Genomic DNA, 25588 nt, shown 5'->3' on the forward strand with positions numbered 1-25588 from the left:
TGCAAGGCACTGGAAATTCCATTAGAACTGGTATGGAAGGAAAGTGGATTTTTATTTTTGGACCTTCTTTGAATTTCACGGGAAATTATATAATTACCATGATTGTCAATAAAAAACACTGGTGATTTTACGTAACTTAAGTGGTTTCAATGAACTAAACTTCTGCTTGTTAATGTCCTAATATTTTCCTAAAAGGAAAGTCGCAGAGCTACAAAACTGTCACCAGCTGCTTCTCATTAGGAATGTGGTTAACAGATGTGGGTTTTAGTTATAACGCTTGAGATAGTTAATCCATTTTTGTGGGTTTCAGATGGATAGTGATTTATCTTGGTGGGATGAATTTTAAAATGCGCTTGCATCAGCTAAAGGGTACTGTAGGCGCCTTTTCCTCTTGCACTTCATGTTTGTGCTGGAGAGAAAAACACACTCTAGGATATTTCTCCTGGAAGACAAAGTCATACTGTCGAAAGGGACAGTTGATCTCACTGTTCCCTAACGGGGGTGGATATTTTTTCAGAGTTGGATGTTGGATTGGTTATCTTCCAAGCTGCTTTCTCCCTCTGGCCTCTTCGTTAGTAGTGACTGAGCAGCTCTTGCTTTTGTTCCTCTGGCATCAGGCCGCCTTTGTGGTGTAACCTTCAGGCTTGCTAAGGGCTGCAGTTTTGCCTGAGGCCCTCCTTCCTCATGAAATTACACAACACTCAAACCTTGGAAGCAGCCCCAGATCCACTAATTCTTTCCTTTGGCGGACTTTTGGCACTCTGTACTCCCTTTTAGCCGAAGTGTAGCTTTACACGAGATCTGTTTGTTACCAAAATTAATTTGGCCATTTGCCCTTTAAGCCTGGAATCAAATAATAGGATGGTGGACTCATTCCTCGATAAAGTATAGACTCTCAGCTGGAGAGTTTCTTCCAAAGGTTTTCACTGTGGCTGCTGCGAAAGGTCAGCAGGTAATGAGAGCAGCAGCAGCACTTTTCATGGAACTCTCGCCTCAGGTACAGTGCTGCCGAGCACTTGGCAGCCATCGTCCCAGTCAACCGTCCCAGCCGCCCTTTGAGGTAGATGTCTGAAGTTTTTCGAAGAACACTGAGCCTCTGACCTCAGTCCCTTGAGCGCTGTCATATAACTAGTAAGTGGCCAGACTATGATTTGAACCTTGTGCTTTTATTTTTGTTTGTTTGAGGCAAGCACCTGATACAGGTTTATTTGTTAATTTTTAAAATTGGAGTATAATTGCTTTACAATGTTGTATTAGTTTCTGCTGTACAACAACATGAAGCAGCCATATGTATACATATATCCCCTCCCTCTGGAGCCTCTCTCCCACCCCTCTAAGTCATCACAGAGCTGAACCTTGTGCTCTTAATTACCATGCTATAGCGCACACATACTATGAGAGAAAAGAAGAAAGGGGGAGAAGGGCCATAGGCTTTTGAGAGAGCCTAGAATCAGAGCCTGAGTCAGAATTGTAGGAAATGATGGAACTGAGAGAGCTAACCCAGCCCCCTCACTTTAAAGTATTGTAGCAACGATGCCTGCCTTGTTCTGAGAAAATGGTAAGATAACAGCTTGAGCAGAGAATACCTACTGATAGGTGACAGGAATGAAAGGTGATTAGGAATTATCACAGCCATTCCCTTTTTTAGAGGCAGATAAAATAGCATGCTTGTTCAAAGAATTATGTGTGCTTGTCTTGCCATCCCTAAGAAACTATGGGAACAGATGTGTACTCTTTTTAATTCAGATTTCATTATCCACAGTAAGTAGATTTCCACTGACTATTTGAGATTTCCTAGACGGCAATTTTCACTCTGCAAGGAACCAATAACCTTCAGAGGGATTATTTGAAATGACTGCAGCGCAGGAGGCACTGAATTTCAGTCAATCACGTGTTTAATGAGTTCCTTCTCTGCAAGGTGGTATTTTTGGAAGAGTGGGGAACAAAAGGAAGTCGATGGGTGGTTCCTGCCCTCCTGTATTCTGTAACCTACTTGGACAAACAAGCAAGGCATAGAATAAAGTTGTTCAAAGGAAAAAGAATCCCAACAAATTGGGAAGATGAGAAAACTGGGATGAGATCTTGCAAGGTGGTTAAGTGGTTAAAAGGGGCAGGGAGCGTTTAGAAGGATGGTCTCCAGCAGGAATGTGCGGGGCGTCCTTGGGAGACTCTGGGTGAGTTTGGCCAATCTGTAGTGATGAAAGAGAATATGGAAAATTAATTTAAGTTCTGATGGAAGAGCTTATAAAACCAGTTCAAAAAAAAATCAAAAACAAAAACAAAACCAGTTCAATAGTTTGGAATCCCAATATCAATCTCCATTACCTTCTCTCTTCCTAGGGTTATTTTGCTATATAACTTATATAAGTGCCCTCACCTACTATTTAGTTGTAAGATCTATGACTTCCTTCAGTTCTGTTGACCAAAAGGTCATGACATTTTTGGAAAGAATTTCCAGCACTTCCCTTTTGCTCATCAGGGTATCTTCAAGTGCCTAACCTTTGGGTGATTATGTACGTAAAAGATTCAAAATTGTGCTTATACTCTAAGGAGTCAGCTGCCAAGTGCTCTCTAATAAGCAGAAATTTCACATAACTCAGGCCTCTGGGGGCTCACGCCTCAGCTGGAGCAAAGCCAGAAACGTCTGTGACTGCAGGTGCACGTGGGCACATCGGGACCTGCCGGAACAGCCAGCTGGCCTCACTGCAGTTGATTTAGGAGAGGCTGGAGGGTTGAGCTTCTGCTGACACTTGCAGCTTGGAAAATCCTGCTCTGCTAATTGCAAAGAGGATTCTGCTGTAATGATTTTTTAGGGGTAAGACACTCTTCTCATTGTGAATTCTTTCTTCACTTGGGCTCTGGGTGACTTCTAGTCTCTATTTTTATTGTTTTCATTTCTGGTATAGGAGGCTCTTTGAAAGTTTCTGCCCATACTTGAATGTGCATTCAGAGTGTTGCATGGACACAGCTTACGAGCTTCAACATGAACTTCATGAGCAAGCAGGTATACAAACCCCTTTTACAGGAATTGGTGTACACTCCCTGGGCTGGCATCCCCCTTCTCCCCCTGCCACCAACTCCCCTCCTGCCCAAATGCAAATAGGGGAATTTTGCTTTTCTTGCCCCCCCAAAAAAGGAACGTTAGAGGGCACAGTGATCTCATGTTTTTGAGATCAATCTTCCCAGTGTGATTTCTGGACCTCATCCTTGAGGTCTGGACTTTTTAAAAAAAAAAAAAAAAACACTGGACCAGGAGGGTGGGAGACGTGAGTTGTCTGTTTCTTCATTGTGGCGTTTGGGCCAGAATTGACTTTCTGGGCCTCAGTTTCCTAGCTCTTTTTTTGTTTTGTAATTTTAAGGTGAGATAGCTGATTTATTCTCCCCATTCTTTTTTTCCTTTGAGTATAATTGCTTTACAATGTTGTGTTACTTTCTGCTCTTGGAGCCCATGAAACTGGAAGAAGCAAGTGAACTGTATCACCTATATCTTTGGATAAAACCTGCTGCAGGCCCTACATTGTGCAGTGTTTCTGGGGAGGCCCATGTGCACTTGCCCCAACATAAAGCCATGGCCTCCAGGGTGAGAAAGTTAGATCTACAAATTCAAGTCCAAACACCTCCAAATATGTGGTTATATGCGGCTTTTTACACTCGTATCCTGTCATTGCCACTGACCCTATCCTCTGTTGACATTGGATTCTGGCATCTCCCTAAGTAACCATCATTTTACAGATATCTTTGAGACCTACATATCGTGGCCGCGGGGCTAAAGATACCTTTCCTCTGACATTACTGGCAAGTAAACGGGATTACAAAACAGAGTGACAAATGCTTGGACTTTTGAGTTTCATTGTCACCTCTGTAAGGCTGACCCCAGGCCTAATTAAATGTTCTCTTCTGCTCACAGGGCATTTTCTACTTGACACTCACCACATACTATAACATCAGGTTAGCTGATTCTCTTTTTTCCTCCCCAACTAGACTCTCAGCTGTGGTGCATTTTATTCATCTCATCTCCAGGCCTCAAAAAGGAGCACACTTGGCAGAGCTTTCCGTAAACCAATCAATGCAAAAGTGAACCTGCAACTCGTTCTGTAAACCAATCAATGCAAAAGTGTACCTGCAACTGGGTCTTGCAGGCTTGCGAAGTGCCTCTCGAAGCTGATTTTACTCTCCGTGCCCAGGCAGCTCTGGCGAGTTGCACGGTAGAGGAGCTGGGGGTGGGGAGATCGGAGGCGTACGAGGGAGAAAGTGAGACAGAGCCCAAACCACGAGACCTGCCGCTGTAACCCACTGGACTGCGGGCAACTCCTTAACCTCCCGGAAGCGGCTCGGCTGTCCTCTCCCCACACCTCCGGAAGGTGGGCGTGGCCTCATGAATAATGAATCACCGCTGGGGGCGGGGCCGGGCCCGCCCCCACGGGCGGGAAGGGGGAAGCGCCGAGGCTGCCTGACTGGAATGAGGGTAGCTGCGGCGACTGAGGCGGCGGGAGCGGGGCCGACCATGGCGGTGTGGACGCGGGCCACCAAAGCGGGGCTGGTGGAGCTGCTCCTGAGGGAGCGCTGGGTCCGAGTGGTGGCCGAGCTGAGCGGGGAGAGCCTGAGCCTGACGGGCGACGCCGCGGCGGCTGAGTCTGAGCCCGCTCTCGGGCCCGCGGCGGCCGCCTTCAACGGCCTCCCGAACGGCGGCGGCGCCGGCGACTCGCTGCCCGGGAGCCCGAGCCGCGGCCTGGGCCCCCCGAGTCCACCCGCGCCGCCGCGGAGCCCGGCGGGCGAGGCGGGCGCGTCACCGCCGGTGCGCCGCGTCCGTGTGGTGAAGCAGGAGGCGGGCGGCCTGGGCATCAGCATCAAGGGCGGCCGCGAGAACCGGATGCCGATCCTCATCTCCAAGATCTTCCCGGGACTGGCGGCCGACCAGAGCCGGGCGCTGCGGCTGGGCGACGCCATCCTGTCGGTGAACGGCACCGACCTGCGCCAGGCCACCCACGACCAGGCCGTGCAGGCACTGAAGCGCGCGGGCAAGGAGGTGCTGCTGGAGGGTGAGCCGGGCCGGCGGGCGGGCGGCACTGGGCTGGGCTGGCCGGCGCTCACTTTGTTCTGCCACCCTGCCCCCCTTTGCGGGGCCTGCCCCTTCCCTTCCACCCGGAGACCTCACCTTCTCCTCTGCTGGCGGCAGGCTTCCCCACAACCCCGATGCTGGGGCTTTGAGGATGGAAAAACTGATGCTCCCTGCAGGAAAAGTTGGGCAGCCGCCGAAGTGTGGCTTGCAGTCCCCTAGGAAGGTTTTAGTTTGGAGCAGCCGTGCTTGAAGCCCCGCCTCTGCACGCTAAGCTGACACTAAGAACTAGAGCAGGACTTCTGAAGGTCTCCGTTTGCCTCCTAAGTGACGCTTTCTTCACTCACCTCTGGCTTCTCAGGGCAGGCAGGTCTGTTAAAAAAAAAAAAAAAAATTCATCCACACCGATGTCAGCGGTATGCTTGGGCAAACCACCAAAACGCTGGTTAATTTATGGGAATTTAACCCATCATTGGCTCTCAACAATAACCAAAGGAGATCATAGCACTTCATCGAAGCCAGAAAGCTGAAACAGCAAGTTTGTCTGGTTAATGAGCCTTGTTTAACAGTGGAGGCTCACGTGTTTGAACATTTATTGCCAACTAGAATTTTGCCCCTTTTTGCAGGAGACGGGGTGCCAGCTTCCTACCATTCACAGGCTTCAAGGCTTTAAGCTTATTCAGAAGCCTGAAGTGTTAAATCTCAAGTTATGTTTGAATAGTCAGGATTATTCTTTTAAGTTTGAATGTGATCTATTACCTGGGTATTTTATGGAACTAAGGCAAAATAAATTTTATCTTCTTGAAGGACTCATGCATGCTGGAGGTAATATTACTAGAGAAATTTTTGAGCAATCAGCCTTCTTTCACCCATTCAGTCATTTAAGAGGCATTTATTGCTGGCTATAGAGAAGAGAATATAAAAGATGATGTGTCTCTATTTGGTGTCTAGTTGGGAAAATGATAGAAAAATGCAAAACAACTTACAAATTATAGATTGTGGAGTGCAAACTATATGAATACCAAGGGAGTGCAAAGTTAGGAAGTAGTGGAAATCAGCTTAATCAGGGAGGAGTTTTTCAAGAAGCTGAGTCTTGAGCCAGGTCTCCAAGGAAGTGATGGACACAGGCAGGGATGAGTCAAGAGGCAGAGGAAGAACAGAAGGGAAGGGGTGGGGAGTGGAGGTAGGAAGGGGCCAGTCATCAAACTGACTGAGGGGCCAGAAGTCCAGCTTGGCAAAGTGATTTTCATTTTTTCCTAAATCTGCTAGTAAACATTTGGGAAAGTGTTAGTTTCCAAGTAAATATTTTAATGTGCTCTAATTGTGAAATTCCAGTGTCCCACCTTATAATATCCTATTTATAAATATTTATATTTTGCTTAGGTGGGGCTAGGCACTACTCAGAAATTAGTGTTAATAAAAGGAGTAAAATTATAAATTGTGGCGGTGTGGGTGGTATGTATGTAAAAAAAGAAAAAGTTGCCATAAATGTGTATCTTGAAATTGTGCTAGCTAAGAATTTGGTTATAAATTCTTAGAGCCAGAATACTGACTGTAGTACTATTTATGTGGTGCTCAGTGGTGATGGGCAGATGTTTCAGCTCTTAACCCCATATCTATGTTTTTTTAATTTAGTTTTTGTTTAGATATAATTTGAACCTGGTATTCATACCACTTAAATAAAAATCATCTAGTAAACACTTCACAGTATTCATTCACCTAAAATAGGCCGTATGTGCTTTTAGGAGGAGGCTTTACAAATGGCAGCATAACATTTAGTGAATGTCTGTTTACCTAACACAGGTTCTACTTTATTTTCCCATTTTCTAAAAGATAAGACATTTTTGTTTTTATATGTGTGGAGAGGTATGAAACTGAACTTTAAAAATCAAAGGATATAAAAATAAAGTTGCTTATAATATGCAGAACCACTGCAAACAATGATTTCATAGAATCAAACGTTTAAAATTGAGAGCTAGTGACCCATCCAGGAAGGCTACTTTTAAAAAAGAGATTTTTATGCTTAGCCCTTAGAATTTTAGAACTGAATGATCCTTCCATTTGATGTCTCAAAACTTGAAAAACTACCTTAGCATAGCACCGTGATGCTCTTTGTGGTGCGTGCAGGGAATTTTAGGTATGCCTTTATCACCCCCGGGCAAAGCAAAGCTATAGTCTCTGGTTGCCTGTGGTTAGGGAACCCAGTGAATTGAAGGTGGTTGTTTTTTTTTTTTTAATCTCATGGATTTGTAGGGATTATTCATTCATACATCAAAGGTTTATTCAGCTCTTCCACTTGCCAGAGGCGCTTAAAGATAGTCTGATTTCTGCCCTCAGGAAGTTTGGAGTTGAGATAAGAGAGAGTTAAGAAATAGTACAGCTAAAGGGCTAAAAACAGTGTGAGAATACAACTCTGGAGAGGGTGCAGTTCAAAGAAAGACCCTTGTGGGCATCAGAGGTTGAGGATGCCCAAGAAAAGGTTGATGGAGAAGTTCCAGTTTGAATCAAGCCTTCCCCTAAGGAGAGAGCTACTACCAGTAAAGACAAGTGAGAGACCTGAAGAAGTCACTTTGCCCAGGGAGGTTAGAGCACAAATGAGGGCTTTGTGGTCAGCTAGACCAGGGCATGTTTCTGGCTAGTGGTTTGTAACCCCTAGGCAGGTTACTCAACCTTGCTGAGCCTTAGTTTCCTCATCTGTAAAACCAGAATGATAGTAACACCTCTTCACAGGGCTGTTGCTCATTTGACAGTTTACGTGCCGGGAGCCTTTTGGGGGAACTGGGAATAGAAGCAGTAAGCAACAGTAATGAAAACAAAGTCCGAATAAGGAAGGTAGGACTGGGTTGTGAAGGTATGCTACGAGTAAGTTGTTAAAATCCAGGGCTCCATTTTACTTGAAAAGAAATACATGATAAGAATAAGTTATTTTAGGTGAACAGGTCAAGAATGATTTTGCATTTCTTGCATGCAAACCCCTTTTTCTAATCTTGTTTTCCTGTCATCTCTCGTGTAGGCCAACTTTTTTATCCTTAAATTTTGCATTTACTTTTCCATCCCTCTGATTGTTCCTGTTCCTTCACACTTGCTGCTCAGAACCTTAAAACTTGCTAATAACTGTGTACTTGTAATTTTGACTAATGTCTGATGTTAGGATATGCAGAGATACACAGATTCTCAGCATAAAGGGGTGACAACTCTTCCATCATATTGTATGAGTAAAACTACATCTGTGTGTTAGAGATAGTCTATCCAGAAAGCTTCTAGAATTTATATTTGAATTAGACTACACATTGAAAAGTATTCCAGAGGAGGTTAGGAAAGACAGAATGGTGTTCAATGTAAGATCTAAAATTTGAGAAAAGAATCAGTAAAATTTTGAAGCAATTCTCGTTGGAATATTGCTGGAAAATCATCTTTTATTGTGTAAATATTCTAAAATTATTGTTATCAAAGCTATGGAAAAGAAAATAAGTATATAGAGGAAGTAGACTGATAAGAAATTTAATTTCAGAGCTGAAAATAATTTTTGTATCTATAGTTTGAGATTTTGAGTGTCATATATGACTGATGCTTTGTGTATGTTAAAGGACATGTAACTGCTGATGTTATTAGGCTGCTCATTTGAAGAAGCTAGTTTGGGTTCTTACACTGCTGTTTTCTTCACTGTGTGTTGGAAACTTTAAGAGTCTTCTAGAGAAAACATTTTATGTTTTCTTTGAGACTTTGCCATATATCAGTCTGTGTCTTAAAGAACCACTAAATTGTCAGGACATTTTATGTTTCTGGATTTTGTTTTTTTTTTTTGACTAGCCTCATTGTGTTTCATTTGAGTGATTAAGCATTTTTTGTATAAGCAGCCATATCTTTGTAACCAGATTATTTCTTATAGAGTCCCCTTCTTGCTAAAATATGCTCTCTAAATTATTAGAAAAATATGAGAAATTTATTGGTTCTAATACAGAGTGGTTATGAAAATTCTACGAGCATTTTTGGAAACCATACCTGGGCTTTACTTTAGGTCTCAACTGTAACTCAGAACTTCAACTGATGTATTCCCTGGTCTATAGTCCTTCAAGGATAAAGCTGACTTGACTTTGTGATCAGATGTGTGTCTTTGTACCTGAGGGGTGAGGGCCTGTGGCTATGGAACAGTGTTCTGCTGGGCTTAGCAGACTGGGTCATTTGAGGATTCAATCACTGTCTTTGGCTAGGCTAGCATACTCTCCTCACCAGCTGAACAAATGATGCCGCTTGCTTGCATTTCCCGCTGAATAGCATGACAGTGCCTTAAGTTTTTTACTTGGGTTTTAAAATTGTATGTGCATTTTCATGTGTATTTTCTCATTTGACCTTTACACCGTCCTTTGAGGCTGATGTTGATTGCACTGAAGTTTATTCATGTTAAGTGAGTTACTGAATGTCTCAGAATTTCTCTTTATTTTTAGGGGAAAAATGTTCATGTTTCTTGTGAGCATGAGGAAAAGTCTTACCTGGAATATTGAAAATTGTTAAAAAAAGTCTCACCTTGCAGATGAAGACTTAATGACCAAAGAGGTCAAATAAGCGTGTTGAAGGTCATCTAACTAACCAGTTATGGAACTTGGACTAAGACCCAGTTGGTTCACTGCTATCTCCCTGGTACCATGATGTCTGCAGCCAGTCAGTCAGAACTTCCGGCGTCTCACGTGCATCATCTTGCTGCAGTGCGCAAAAGCAGCTGGAGGTGGTCGGTCCCTGGCATCGGAGAACTTAGACTGAAACTGGGGAGAGAACCCATCCAACAGAGAGTAATTGCTGCAATGTATAGTACTCACTCTTCAAGAATTCTCTGAAGAGGTGACCCACTGGGGGATGGAAGAGTCAAGTGTAACCTCATGGGGAAAGGATAATTTTGTCTGAATTTGAAGGATGAGTCGCTTCTCTGTAGTTGGAAGGCAGTTCAATGTGAGGAGGTAACATGCGCAGAAGCCAGAACAAGCATGACTTGTGATAGGAAGTGACGATAGGAATGGATTTGGAGGAAGAAAATTAAGCCAAGTAGATAAATTGAAACCAGATTATGCAAGGCCTTGAGAGCAGGCCAAGGAATTTGGACCTTTTTCATTCTGTCAACCTTAAGTATCTACTGCAAGTGAGGTGTTGTGGTAGATGCTGGGAACTCAAAATTGGGAGGAATCCCTGCCCTTTAGGCTTGTAGGGAAGCAATTATGCAGACTGTGATACATGTTTTAAAAGAGATGAGAACATGGTGCCCTGGAAGCAGAGGTAGAAGTGCAGAGGAGATGGCCTATCAAAGGCAGGGAAGTGATGAGTAGCTGGTGTGTTGTGAGAAGTGAAGCGTGGGAAAGTGTGGGAAGGGTGTAGCAGCAGAGCGGGCTGGAAAGGTGGGCAGAGACCAGATTGGTAAGGGTCTTGTGGGCAGTGCCAAGCAGTGGTCTCTAAGTGGAGTTTATATTTGCAACCTAAAACCTAAAAGAAGAACTTTAGTTGTATTAGTGTTTATAGATAACCCTGGTTCTCTTCCTCAGTCTTATAAGACAGTGACATTTCATACTTGATACACAGGGTGATGTCTCCAGGGAAGAGTGAAAACTTCACAGAGCACAGGAGTTGAGAGTGGTGACTTTATTCATTTTTCTGCTCCTATTATTGCAACTTATTACTTGAGCCTAGTTGAGTGGATTTATGATATATTATCTGCTTTTAACTGCATTTATCTTTACAAAGTGAACAGGTGGCTTAAAGATTTGCACAGAGAAACCTTGGATTCATGATAATTCTAGCAATACAAATGATAACAAAAAAGTAGAGTTTTACTTTTCTCCCGGTAGGAGCTCTTTGTCACATTTCAGGGTAATCCTGTCTGTTAAGACGTCAGCCTAAAAAATGAAATCATCAAGAAGAGTATTTGAAATGTGGATTAACACATTACCATTAATAATGAACTATATAAGGCTGTATTGTACTTTGAATCATACAGTAGCTAATGATGGCATGACTTCATCAAGGATATATTTAGGGTATTTATTTCATCTTTATCTCATTCATTCTTGATGTTTATGTCTTGTATATGTTTTATAATACGTATGCTTTAACGAATATTCGTAGGATGAGCGCATAGACTCATATGTTTACTGATGGGTGTGTACTATCAAGAGTTTTAGATCTGGCAAGCCACCCACGTTGTTAAAGTGCTTTAAATAAGGAGTGCTTTAAACAAAGGAGCAATCTGCCAGAGAGAGTGGCAGATGCGGAGTGTAGGAGCTCAAGACTATGAGGTCAGGGAAAGCACTTAGGAGCCTGTTGCGACACCATGAGGCTCGTGAGACTGGATAGGACAGTTAGGAAACTGAAAGATATTAAGTAGATAGAAGTGGTGATTCTAAATGATGTTTGGAGACTGAGGGGGAAAGGAAAAGAGAGAGAGGATAATTCCTAGATGTCTGGCCTGGGAAAGTGGATAACTGTGAAACCAGAATGAATGGGGGAGGAACTAGTTTTTTTGTGGGGAAGAGAAGTTTGGTTTTGGACTTGTAGAATTTGAGTCACCTGTGTGACATCCTGGTGCAGAAGGCTGGTACACGTCTGTAGTCAAGAGAACTGTCAGAAATGAGCTGAAGATTCATGAGATGTTAGTGTAGGAGGGGTGATTGATGCTGTAAGTGTCGATGTAATCCTTAGGAGAGTGCAAATTAAAAAGAGAAGTAGGGACAGGATGGAACCCTGCAGAACTGCTCTATTTAAAAGCAAGAGTGGAGGAACAGAAATCTGGAAAGAAGTGGTTTCAAAAAGGAGGAGGTGATCAGCATCTTGAGATGCTGGAGGAGTCAAGAAGGAAACAGAAGTCCATTGGATTTGGTGATTAGAGAACAAAATCATGAGAGTTCTCTTAAGAGCAATTTCAGCTGAGTGACAGGAGCAGAGAGCAGTGAATAAACCATACTTCTCAGCTTCTGAAGCTTCTCAGAAAAATAAACGCCACAAAGGTGGTAACTAGAGTGGAATAAAGTATCCAAGAAGAATCCTACTTTTGTAGTTGTTTGGTTTTTATTTTGTTTTAAGGGAAAGAATTGCGACCTACTTGTACAGTAAGGAGAAAAGGCTGGCCGAGAAGGGAGAGGTTGAAGAGATAGAAGGGGTGGGGAACTGATGCAATCCATTCCCGATCCGGGAGAGGTTGAAGAGAGAGAAGGGATGGGGAACTGATGCGATCCATTCCCGAGCCAGGAGGTGACATGATGGGAACAGAATGTTGGGTTGGCAGCAGCGGATGCTCTGGATGCAATGCGAGAGGAGAGAGCAAAGGTAGGAAAAAGGACAGCTGTTGCAGGGAAGAGGAGGCCGACGCAGAGATGGCAACCGCTGGAGGGGTGACAGTGGTGGCACTGGGAACAGGGGCTGGTTCAATTCAGGAAACACTTTAAAGCAGGTGGTTTCTTGCCAGGGAACAGCAGAATCCACTAGGGACCTTTTCCTGCCCAGATAGCCTCCTTCTGACTGCCTGGGACACCCAAAATTTGGACACTTGTAGAGAATCTCTGGCCTCTGTTACTAGCACAGGAATTTGATCCCTCAGAGTCGTTGGAGTGGAAACTAGAGAGCCACTGTTTTGAAGGAAGAAATGACAGGATGTGGGGGTAGATTGGATATAGTGAATTAACTCTGGGACAGGGACAGCAGGAGCACTCAGCCATGTTATGAAGCCCTTAGGCAGCGTAACTCTGGTCAGTTGGCTGTGGAGATTGAGAAGAAAAATTTTAGTTTATAAACATCACATCTAGTCACATGGCATAAGAACATATTCTTCCTTTAAAGGTTTTATCCCCCTAGATTAGCGAAAGGAGTTTTGGGCTTCTGGAGAAAGGATGGTATATTTGGGTGAGTTTAATATTTTCTATCTGGGGAAGTAACGGTTGATTTAGTTACTTAAGTGCCATTCTAAGGAATATGCACTGAGTCTTTCATAAAATGTGTGTTTGATTTCAGTGTGAAAACAAAAATTTGTGAAATAATTCTGTATATAAACAGAGTGCCAGTGATTATGATATCAGTAGATTTAAAAAGAGTGGAGTTACAAAACTCAAATTTGGTTTGGTTTCTGTGATCCGGCTCCCATGACATTGCTAGAATGATTCGACACGTAAACTAGTGAAGAATATGTGAAGTGCAACCTTTTATTTTGGCCAAACCTCGTGGCTTGCCAATCTTAGTACCCCATGAGTGAAAGTGAAAGCCCTAACCACTAGACTGCCAGGGAAATCCCAAAGTGCAGCTTTTTACAAAAATTACTTTGACTTTTCTGCAACATTTTTTTCTTTCTACCATCTTCTACTCTTGTTTTTAATTTTACAAGTATTTCAGAATGCTTTATGAAAGTAAAGGTAATGGGATAGAGAGATGAGAAAGTTGAATCTTTATCTTTAAATTTGATTTAGCTGTTGTATATATAAAATATTTACACCTCACACTTGGAAACTGGGAAGTTTTGATTTTTCACTGAAAGAGACAAAGGTTTATTTTTGGTAAAATCAGTTGATAATGAGTTGTTTTTTTTGTTTGTTTTTTTTTAAGAAAAGATAATGCATGTGTGTTATTCAAGGCTTTTTTGGTTTCACCACCAGTTCAAATTGAAGGGTGAAAGTATTGGAAAGATATAGACAGGTCTCAGGACTCCAGGAAAAGCTGAGCAGCCAGGCCTCAGAAATGTCAAGGACCCAGGCAGTGCTGAGGACTACGCTTTCCACTTTTGCTCATGTCTCCTCATCTCAGAGCTTCTCTGTTTCTCTCTGAGAATGTTCTTTTGCAACAGCTTTGTTCTAGTCCTTTTACGGGTTCACTTTTTACGTTTAACTCTTTAATCTACACCAGGTTTATTTTGACATAGGTATGCAAGAGATTCCACTTTCTATGCTTTTCCAAATAGTTAATGATTGTCTCAGCATTTGTCAAATAACCTCTTGTATGCACTGTCTGCTAGATTGATGGGGCTGCCTGGAGTACCATGTGGGGAAAGATTGCAAAGTCATACCTGGGTGCAGCAGGAGAACAGTCTTTGCTTAACTAGGGACGTCTGCAATGAGTGTGCTGCGTTGAGGCATATAATACACGTGCTACATACCTGCCACCGTAGGGATGACCCATTCTTCCCTCGCTGATTTGAATTGCACCACTGTTTATATATTTAATTTTTATATTCTGCAATCTGATTCTGGACTTTTTATTTGAGTGTTTTGTAACCATGCTGTATGTTGTAACTTTAACAGTTAATAACTGATCATTCAAGTGGATTACACCAGTCAAGAAGAATTTGGAAAAATAACAATGAATAATTAGAGGCTGGTGTAATTACTTATTTATCCAGATAAATTTTGGAGTGGTTTTATCATTTCTTAAAAAAAATCCTTTGGGATTTTGATTAAAATTGTATTAAATCCATAAATTAATTTTTAAGAGAACTGAGATCTTTGTAGTATCTCGTTCCCAGTCATTTTGCCAGAAGTATTGGACCTCACTCATATATTCCAGACATGTGACAGGAGATAATGGGATGTTCCAGTTGGCCAGGCCTAAATCACATGGGAGTTTCTCAAAAGATAATCAAGTTGATGTTACCAAAAGAAGGAGGAATGGATGGTAGCAGACATAAACAATTGACACCCACTCCAATGTTCTAAAACCACCAGAGGTTCGTATTAGAGATTAAATGAGAAATTACCATATTAGTTAAGAGATTTAGAAACTTTATAAACAGCTGTAAAGGGAAAGCAAGAAGAATACCTTTGCTTGGGTACAGGCGAGCTAGTTGGAGCATTTCAAAGATTCTTGAAACTCCAAAGTGCATAATAAATTATTAGTCTCAGCATTCTCTTTTGAACATCAGTTTTTTATACACTTCAAGAAACTTTTCAAGATTGTATTATGATTATTGTTTTATAACTAGGGAAAGAAAACTATCTAGAGCTTACAGGCGGACCCTGACGCCAGAGGTAGACTGGGATGGAGAAAAATCTTTGTCTATCAGAACAGACATAGACAGTTTTTTTAGTAAGAATTATTTTGGTTTGCAGAAACCCAAACCAAACGGAGCAGAAGTGGAATGTATTGCCTCATATAACTGCTAAGACTGGGGGTGGATCTAGGTTTAGGTCCAGAGGGATCCAAAGGCTCAAATTATCTTGGCTGCAACATCTGCTGTGGAGAATCTAATTCTGTGTAGTCAGCTAAGATGGCGCCAGCAGTTGTAGGAATGTATCGCCCTAACTTAAGAACCCCTTTAAAAAAGGAAAGTTTTTATTCTAGCACCTGCAGTTTCTGGGAAGGACTCTGATTAACTCTGCTTTGTCTACCCTTGGGACATATCTCTGTTTCCACAATGGTGGAGACTATAATCTAGGCTTGCCTCATGTACCCATCCTTCGTGTGTTGAGATCGGCAGCATCACCAAACTGTGAAATGTGGAATGGAGTAGATGCTAAGCAAACTTATGTCCATGATAATAATGCAGACTCTGAAGCTAGAGTGCTTGAAATATTTTTGTAGCTAAATTGTAAAGTTTTTAAAAGTTAAAACAGTAGAAATAAGTAATAATGACATTATTGAGACCTTTACTCTGCTAAGCTGTTTACATGCATTGTCAGTTTCTTTTAACAGCCCCGTGAGGCAGGTATTATCATGCCTATCTTAAATATGAAGAAATTGAAGCCTGCAGAGATGAAATAATTTGCCCAAGGTTGCAGCACTTGGATGGTAGAGGCACAGATTTATTAGACTCCACAGCTGCTGCTATTTACTGTTTTAATAGATTGCTTTTCCGATGAATCAGTTTAAGAAGCTAGCAAGCCTGAAGACCAGTAGAATTTATCACTATGATTGGCTTCATGTGCAGGAAGTCATGCTCTGGATTCTGGGTTGTTGCATCGGTCCTCTGAAGGTTATTATTGTTAGTGCCTCCCAGTCTTTGATTTTCCATGCCAGGCACAAATAGATAGCTGTATGTGATTAATCAGTTCATTGAATACGCACATTTCTGCTGGACACTAGGAGAAGCAGAAAGAAAACATGAGCCCCACCACCCTTACCTCCAAATGGCTTTATAAATGCTAATAAACGGACATAAGTTAATCTAGATTGTCTCATACATGTTATGCAAGTGATGGACAAATACTGAGAGAACTTGCAGTACAAGAATGACGGACGTTAGAAATGTGTTTCTCTCAGGTGTGAGAGGGGCAGGCTGTAGAATGGGCGTGGGGCGTCTGGAAGATGAAGGTATTAATTTATTCAAAGGCTATTGACTACATGCTAGAATAAAACTGCATTTATGCTTTATTTATTTATTTATTTTGGCCACACTGTCGGGCTTGTGGGATCTTAATTTCCTGACCAGAGACTGAACCCCGGCTCTGGGCAGTGAAAGCAGAGTCCTAACCACTGGTCTACCAAGGAATTCTGTGAACTGCATTTATTTTTACAGTGAACGTAAAGTAAAAGTAACTGAAAAAATTAAGCTGACTCTTTGTTGTTCAGTCGTTCGTCATGTCTGACTCTTTGCGACCCTGTGGACTGTAGCACGCCAGGCTTCCCTATCCTTCACCATCTCCTGGGGCTTGCTCAAACTCATGTCCATTGAATTGGTGATGCCATCCAACCATCTCGTCCTCTGTCGTTCCCTTCTCTTCCTGCCTTCAGTCTTTCCCAGCATCAGCCAAAACAGCAACAAAAAAGACTAAAGTGAAATTCTAAAAATCGTTGCTCACAACAGATGTTTTAATATTGATCTACTTTATCCATTTACAGTACAATAGAGTTGATTTTTATACTTGTTAATTTCATCTTAGGATGCAGAATAATGATATCCTCACAAGATGAGTGTAAAGCATTTATACTGGAAAATAAATAACTGTAATAGTTTTAAATGCTAGCAAGCTGGTTTGTAGCAGCCAGGTCTGGCAGGTATTCTCAGAAAGCCAAATTTGTAGGGTTTTTTCCCACAATATATTTTGATAAGAAATTTGTTTTCTTGAATGTTTTTCCTCTGCTCTCTCTCTAAGGAGATTGTGGTTGGAGAAAGATCTCAATTTGTTCTTATTTCTCTACCACCCACCAGTTGACTCCCACCATTCTCCATTTATTTCTCATATTCCCTCCTACTTCCTCTGTGCTTGGGACTCAAGAGAAGTCTTTGGGATCTTCAAGCATCTCCACCCTTAGGGATATAGTCACAGAAACTGAGTCTTGTACCAAAAATGCTTAGGTCCCAAACTGAAGCATGAGAGGACAGGATACATAGGAATAATAAAAAAAATACAGCAAAGCATTTCTAGTGGCCATTAGCTCCCTATGTGACCTTGGAAAAAATATTAGCATTACAAGCCTTGCATTTCTTATCTATTAAAAATAAAATGCTTTTTAGTTCTCACATTTTATAGTTCTAATATGAGATAGAGAATGCACAGTTACAATTACTATAAACTGACTATAGAAATAGATGGATTGTCAGAGAGGATATAATCCAATTAATTTTAATAGTAAAGATATTCTAAATATAGTGAAGTTCTCTGATCATTCAGATGGAACCTCAGCATTTATAATACTTCATTCTGCACTTTATTTATTGACTGTACCTGAGGGCATGCAAGATTTTTTAGTTCGCCTGACCAGAGATGGAATCCGTGTCCCCTGCAGTGGAAGTATGGAGCTCTAACCACTGGACAGTCAGGGAATTCCCTCAACTTTATTGTTGAGAGAGAGATACACAGAAGTGCCAGATAAGAGATTTGCAGAAAAACCAGCTTTTGCTCTTCTGTTGTTCTTTAGTCGTGTCTACCTTTCATTATAACTAGTAACTAATCTCCTTTAGAACAACATAGGCAACATTTATTAAGCTATCTTTTACTCCAAGCAGAGGAGAATCCCTTAAGAAAGAAGGAAAACTGAGCGATCTAGATTACAATTAATTTTGCCACTGATTACTGTGTAACTTGAAGTTTGTTCATTGTTCTTAGTGAGCAAGGGCAAGACTATTTTAATGAATATTGCAAAGAAAAACCAAAACCTGGGACTTAGATGCCAAATAATTCCTTCTTCTTTGCACTTTTTAGTATGCCCTTTATTATATTTATTTGTGTTGACCATTATTGTCAAGCAAATTTATTCATGGAATAAATTTAGGAATTTAGATGTCAAAGAGTAGAACACAGCTGACTGAACAACAGCAACGAGGAAGATAAATGGAGTTGGGGAGAGGTTCATGGGGGCTTTTTGTTAGGAAATAAAACTGAACAAATAGGACAGAATTTTAAGATTGATAAAGATGAGTTATGTGAATGTTCATTGTACTGTACTCTATGTATTTAAGCATATTTTAAATATTTCACAGTTTTTAAAATTCAGATAAAATTTAGACAACTGTCCAGTTTTTCTTTTTGCTGGATCACTTAACTATCACTTTGATTCTGACTTCTTAACATTAAAAAAACTTGAAGTATAATTAACATACAATAATGTGTTGTTAGTTGTTCATTTCAATGAGTTTTTACCATTTTATACACCTGTGTAACCACTACATAAGCTATAGAACATTTCTCTCACCTCCAGAAAGTTCCCTCATGGCCATTTCCAGTCAATTCCTTTCCCCACCCCACCCCTAGGTAACCATTTTTTAATTTCTTTCACCACAAATTAGTTTTGTCTATTCCTTTTCTTCTAAATTTTATTTATCTGTTTTTGGCTGTGCTGGGTCTTCATTGCCGTGTGCGTTTGTGTGTGTGTGTGTGTGTGTGTGTGTGTGTGTGCGCGCGCGCGTGCAGGCTTTCTCTAGTTGCTGCAAGCGAGGGCTTCTCATTGCAGTGGCTTTTCTTGTGGAGCACAGACTCTAGGGCACACAGGCTCATAGCCTCTAGGGCGAGAGCTCAGTAGCTGTGGCACATGGGCTTAGTTGCTCTGAGGCATGTGGAATCTTTCTGGATCATGGATGGCACTCACGTTGCCTACATTGGCAGGTAGATTCCTATCCACTGTGCCATGAGGTAAGTCCCAGTTTTTTCTGTTCTTGAAATTTATTGGAATGGAATAAAAAATGTCGAAGTCTTTTTACCTAAATTTTTACTGGGTTGTTTATCTCTTTGTTGTTGGTTTGTAGAACTCTTTATATTTTCTAGATACAAGTCTGTTGTCAGATGTCTATGTTGTAACTATTTTTTCAATCCTGTATCTTGTCTACTCAATTTCTTTTTTTTTTTTAAAGCTGTAAAATTGCCAGTTTTATTCCTCTGGCTTATAGATCAAGAGGTTATTTGAGGTTTACATTTTTTTAAACAATTCTTTCATCAAGAGTTTAGGTGCTCCAGTTGCCCTTATATAAACTGATTGCAAATTCTTTGACTGACTCTTAATTATGCAAAAACCTTTAATTCTTTTTTTGTGTTTGATGTGTTCTTTAAGAAATATATATAAGCAAAAAGAAAGAAATACCACGTAGAAATAGGCACAGTTAAATTTTTGATATATGTATGTATGTATACAAACGTGCGCACGCACACACATACACAGTTTGAGATTTTCTTCTATGTATGTAAGCTGATACTAAATATACTGCCTTGTAGCCTGTTATATTTTACTTTATGATATGGGGTGAACATATTTTCATGCATATGTGTGAAACTTCCCAGTTGAAAAATAGACCTGGAGAATGTGTCAAAATAGAAAATCCAGATGCTGGTAACAAGGAAACTACCTAAAACAAAACTCCACCAGATGATTAAAAATAAAACAAAAATCAGAGAAACACCAGAAAATGCTAACAGAAAGAAAGCAGAGGCCAGTTTTTAATATTAGACCTAAAAGAATTCAAGGCCTAAAGCGAACAGGATGAGGAGGGCAGTGTGAATGTCTTTGTTTCCAGTTCAGTTCAGTTCAGTCACGTGCAACTCTTTGTGATCCCATGGATTGCAACACACCATGCTTCCCTGTCCATCACCAACTCCCGGAGCTTACTCAAACTCATGTCCATTGAGTCGGTGATGCCATCCAACCATCTCATCCTCTGTCGTCTCCTTCTCCTCCTGCCTTCAATCTTTCCCAGCATCAGGGTCTTTTCCAATGAGTCAGTTCTTTGCATCAGATGGCCAAAGTATTGGAGTTTCCGCTTCAACCTCAGTCCTTCCAATGAATATTCAGGACTGATTTCCTTTAGGATGGATTGATGGGATCTCCTCACAGTCCAGGGAACTCTCAGGAGCCTTCTTCAACACCACAATTCAAAAGCATCAATTCTTCGGTGCTTAGCTTTCTTTATAGTCCAACTCTCACAGCCATACCTGACTACTGGAAAAACCATAGCTTTGACTAGACGGATCTTTCTTGCCAAGGTAATGTCTCTGCTTTTTAATATGCTGTCTAGGTTCTTGCCTGGAGAATCCCAGGGATGAGGGAGCCTGGTGGGCTGCCGTCTCTGGGGTCGCACAGAGTCGGACACTGTGCAAGCAGCTTAGCAGCAGCAACTTAGCAGCAGCAGCAGATTTATCATAGCTTTTCTTCCAAGGAGCAAGCATCTTTTAATTTCATGGTTGCAGTCACTATCTGCAGTGATTTTGGAGCCCCCCAAAATAAAGTCTCGCACTGTTTCCATTGTTTCCCCATCTATTTGCCATGAAGTGATTGGACCGGATGCCATGATGTTAGTTTTCTGAATGTTGAGTTTTAAGCCAACTTTTTCACTCTCCGCTTTCACTTTCATCAAGAGGCTCTTTAGTTCTTCTTCACTTTCTGCCATAAGGGTGGTGTCATCTGCGTATCTGAGATGTGAAATATTGATATTTTTCCTGGCAGTCTTTATTCCAGCTTGTGCTTCATCCAGCCCAGCATTTCTCATGATGTACTCTGCATATAAGTTAAATAAGTAGGGTGACAGTATATAGCCTTGACGTACTCCTTTCCCAATTTCAAAGCAGTCTGTTGTTCCCTGTCCAGTTCTAACTGTTGCTTCTTGACCTGCATACAGATTTCTCAGGAGGCAGGTAAGCTGGTCTGGTATTCCTATCTCTTGAGGAATGTTCCACAGTTTGTTGTGATCCACACAGTCAAAGGCTTTGGCATAGTCAATAAAGCAGAAGTAGATGTTGTTTTGGAACTCTCTTCCTTTTTCAATGATCCAGCAGATGTTGGCAATTTGATCTCTGGTTCCTCTGGCTTTTCTAAATCCAGCTTGAACATCTGGAAGTTCATGGTTCACATACTGTTGAAGCCTGGCTTGGAGAATTTTGAGCATTACTCTACTAGTGTGTGAGATGAGTGCAATTGTGTGGTAGTTTGAACATTCTTTGGCATTGCCCTTCTCTGGGATTGGAATGAAAACTGACCTTTTCTAGTCCTGTGGCCACTACTGAGCTTTCCAAATTTGCTGGCATATTGAGTGGAGCACTTTCACAGCATCACCTTTTAGGATTTGAAATAGCTCAACTGGAATTCCATCATCTCCACTAGTTTTGTTCATAGTGATGCTTCCTAAGGCCCACTTGACTTCGCATTCCAGGATGTCTGACTCCAGGTGAGTGATCACACCATCGTGGTTATCTGGGTCGTGAAGATCTTTTTTGTGTAGTTTGTGATTCTTGCCACCTCTTCTTAATATCTCCTGCTTCTGTTAGGTCCATACCATTTCTGTCCTTTATCGAGCCCATCTTTGCCTGAAATGTTCCCTTGGTATCTCTGATTTTCTTGAAGAGATCTCTAGTCTTTCCCATTCTATTGTTTTCCTCTATTTCTTTGCATTGATCACTGAGGAAGGCTTTCTTATCTCTCCTTGCTATTCTTTGGAACTGCATTCAGATGGGTATATCTTTCCTTTTCTCCTTTCCCTTTAGCTTCTCTTCTTTTCTCAGCTATTTGTAAGCCCTCCTCAGACACCCATTCTGCCTTTTTGCATTTCTTTTTCTTGGGGATGGTCTTGATCACTGCCTCCTGTACAATGTCATGAACCTCCACCCACAGTTCTTCAGGCACTCTGTCAGATCTAATCCCTTAAATCTATTTGTCACTTGCACTGTATAATTGTAAGGGATTTGATTTAGGTCATACATAAATGGTCTAGTGTTTTCCCTACTTTCTTCAATTTCAGTATGAATTTGGCAATAAGGAGTTCATGATCTGAGCCATAGTCAGCTCCGTCTTGTTTTTGCTGACTGTATAGAGCTTCTGCATCTTTGGCTGCAAAGACTAATTAAGTCTGATTTCAGTATTGACCATCTGGTAATGTCCATGTGTAGAGTCTTCTCTTGTGTTGTTGGAAGAGGGTATTTGCTATGACCAGTGCATTCTCTTGGCAAAACTCTGTTAGTCTTTGCCCTGCTTCATTTCGTACTCCAAGGCCAAATTTGCCTGTTACTCCAGGTGTCTCTTGACTTCTTACTTTTGCATTCTAGTCCCCTATAATGAAAAGAACATCTTTTTTTGGTGTTAGTTCTAGAAGGTCTTGTAGATCTTCACAGAAGTGTTCAACTTCAGCTTCTTCAACATTATTGGTCAGGGCATAGACTTGGCTTACTGTGATGTTGAATGGTTTGCCTTGGAAACGAACAGAGATCATTCTGTCATTTTCGAGATTGCATCCAAGTACTGCATTTTGGACTCTTGTGGACTATGAGGGCTATTCCATTTCTTCTAAGGGATTCTTGCCCACAGTAGTAGATATAATGGTCATCTGAGTTAAATTCACCCATTCCAGTCCATTTTAGTTCACTGATTCCTAAAATGTCAATGTTAACTCTTGCCATCTCCTGTTTGACCACTTCCAATTTACCTTGATTCATGTACCTAACATTCCAGGTTCCTATGCAATATTGTTCTTTATAGCATGGGACTTTACTTCCATTACCAGTCATATCCACAACTGGGTGTTGTATTTGCTTTGGCTCCATCTCTTCTTTCTTTCTGGAGTTATTTCTCCACTCTTCTCCAATAGCATATTGAGCACCTTCTAACCTGGAGAGTTCCTCTTTCAGTGTCCTATTTTTTTGCCTTTTCATACTGCTCATACTGTTTCCAGTTTCTAGTCCATCATCACAAATTTATTTCTTACTCTTCTTATCTCTTCTCTAAGGCTTTCCAACTCATCTGCTCCTCTTATCATTTCTTCATGGTCCAGATGCCCAATGGTTGTGTCTCTGACCAGGCAGAGTCAGCCCTCCTCTAAGGTTTCCTTCTGCTTCCTGGGCTTGCACCTTCTTTGGAGAGTTGAGGATTTCCTTCTGCCTCCTGTCCTAAGGGCTGTCTTCCTCAGCCTTTGGCATGTTCTGTGGTTTTCCTCCTTTTTCTTCACAAGACTTTTGCATGTTGAGTATTTTTCTCTTATTTTCTTTTTGAGTAAATTCTGCTAAGATCTAAGGGATTTTTTTTCCTCCCTCTTCCCTTCGACCCTTTTGTGTCCCTCCTGAAAGACCAAGAGTCCTGAAAGGATCTGAGACCCTTCTCTCCTTCTCCAGCAATAGGGAGCTGCCACAGGTCAATAGGCCCTGGACTGTAAGACCACTCAGTTTCTTAATGGTGGATTTGGATGATCTGAAGTTTTTTCTTTCATGGTAGCATTATGTTTCCTGTCCAAGAAATCTTTGCCCACTTCACGGGCACATGTTTTCTTCCAGAAGCTTTGTGATTGTGTTTCAAGTTTAGAGCTACAGTCCATCTTGAAGTCATCTTTTGTATATTGACTACTTTTCTTTGCTATAGATAGCCCTCAGCTGACTGCTAAAAGTTATCTACCTTTAATATTCTCATTATTTCTCTTTGGGGGTAATGGCAGGGGACTCTCTATATAACTTTTACCAAACCCTTTAAACACTCCTGCTGCCTGTTTATTTCTGTATTTTCCCTCTTCAGTGGTGTCTCACTGAAATCTCAGACAAATTGAGTCATCTCTCTCTGTTTTCTTTTTTGTAATTACACCCCATTACACCTTCAGGGCCTCCAAGGGCCTGATTTTATAGCAGGTATTCAGGAAAGCCATAGGAAAACAGCGTCCTGGCCTAAGGGTTGCCATTGAGATAATGAAGTATTACGTGTGACTGCATGATTATTTAAGGATTTCGATGCCTTACCATTTGTTTAAGCATCTTGTGTAGTATTAGCATTGTGATGTATTAATGTCACAGAACTAGAAGGACCATTGATTAACAGCAATAAATGGGAGAGAACCACTGAACCAAAAGTAGCAGTCTTAGAACCTAAGGCTTTCTTAAATGCAGATCTGTACTTAAAGCAGCAACTAACTTATTTTTGTAATGTTGATATACTGAATAGGGGAGGGGGCTGTGGCAAAATAGAAAGGATTAAGGAGGCAAGGACACAAAATCCTTTAATACTGCTTAGTAAGGTATTCATTTTATCCATTTGTAGAAATCTGAAATTCTTTAAGAAAGGAGTATATTTTTAAGTTGGGGGTGGGGAACAGTTGCTAAATCATTGGATATTAACCAGATTAGGATACAGATTACAGCTAGAAGGAATGTTAATCCTGTTAGATCATCTTTATTGTCAACAACACTACCAAAAAAAAATACCAATCTGAAATTATTCTCAGATTTTCAGGAAAAATTTTGAGCAGGTTATTTTAGATTTCTTATTTGAAGGGTAATAATCTTGAGTTTTGTCTTAAACATTTTTTTGCATAATCAACTCAATTATTCATATGAGATTAATCAGATTTGCTATTATTTTCCTAATATATGTCATCTTAATTGAGTTTCTCTTGTCCTCTTTGGCTCTGGGTGAAGAGTGAATTACCATAATCTGCAGCATTTACTATGAGATGGAAGATAAATTTTAATATTTGCTTGAAAGTGAAAGTGAAAGTCGCTCAGTCGTGTCTGACTCTTTGCAACCCCATGACTGTACAGTCCATGGAATTCTGTAGGCCACAATACTGGAGTGGGTAGCCTTTCCCTTCTCCAGGGGATCTTTGGGCAGATCTTTAGCATCTCCAGGCATATTCTTTACCAGCTGAGCCACAAGGGAAGGCCAGTATTTGAGCAAAATGTAACTGGAGATAAAGCTGCTGCTACAAAATAACAAAAAAGTCCCATAAATTTAAATTATTTTGGGAGTATCCACTATTGTGAACTCTTTCCTTATCTCTTCAATTAGTGAGAATGGTGGAATTGGAGGTCTTGACCCCCATAGAATCCTGCTTTCACATGTTTTTAGCTTCCTGGCTGTTCATGCATGCCTTTTCATGATCCTGTCCCAGCAGTGTCTCCTCAGCAGCAGGAGTAAGTTGTACAGCTGTCAGCCAGTATAGGCACAGCCCAGGAGCTTTCATCAAGGCAAGAGCTAGGGAATCAGTGGCTTATTATGGTCTAGAAACCTGTAGGTCCACAAAACGAGGTGATCAGAAGGCCACCAGTTTTACTGTTGAGCAGAATACACCCGACTGAATCCATGCAGGTGATTGTGTTGTAGAAGAAATAGCATTGGCTTTGGAACCTAGCAGACCTAGAGCTCTGCATGTTGTGGGGAAAACAGTTTATTTTCTTTAAGCCT

At 41.3% G+C, this 25588-nt stretch overlaps 1 protein-coding gene and 1 long non-coding RNA gene across 2 annotated transcripts in view; one reads left to right on the plus strand and one right to left on the minus strand.

The window, feature by feature from the left end:
- Positions 1-1145: 1145 nt before the first annotated feature.
- LOC109571983 (uncharacterized) lies at positions 1146-4214 on the minus strand. Its single transcript, XR_002182717.2, has 2 exons — positions 4121-4214; positions 1146-2189 (listed from the first exon to the last, which is right to left on the minus strand). It is a non-coding gene; the product is annotated as an uncharacterized lncRNA (long non-coding RNA).
- Positions 4215-4375: 161 nt separating this feature from the next.
- Positions 4376-25588, plus strand: part of SNTB2 (syntrophin beta 2) — a 70815-nt gene continuing 49602 nt past the window's right edge. The window contains exon 1 of the mRNA XM_019978504.2: positions 4376-5039. Within this exon, the coding sequence (XP_019834063.2) occupies positions 4376-5039 (664 nt within the window). The remainder of the gene's footprint in view (positions 5040-25588) is intronic.

This window comes from Bos indicus, chromosome 18 (assembly GCF_029378745.1).
Source record: "Bos indicus isolate NIAB-ARS_2022 breed Sahiwal x Tharparkar chromosome 18, NIAB-ARS_B.indTharparkar_mat_pri_1.0, whole genome shotgun sequence".
Classification (NCBI taxonomy): Eukaryota; Metazoa; Chordata; class Mammalia; order Artiodactyla; family Bovidae; genus Bos; species Bos indicus.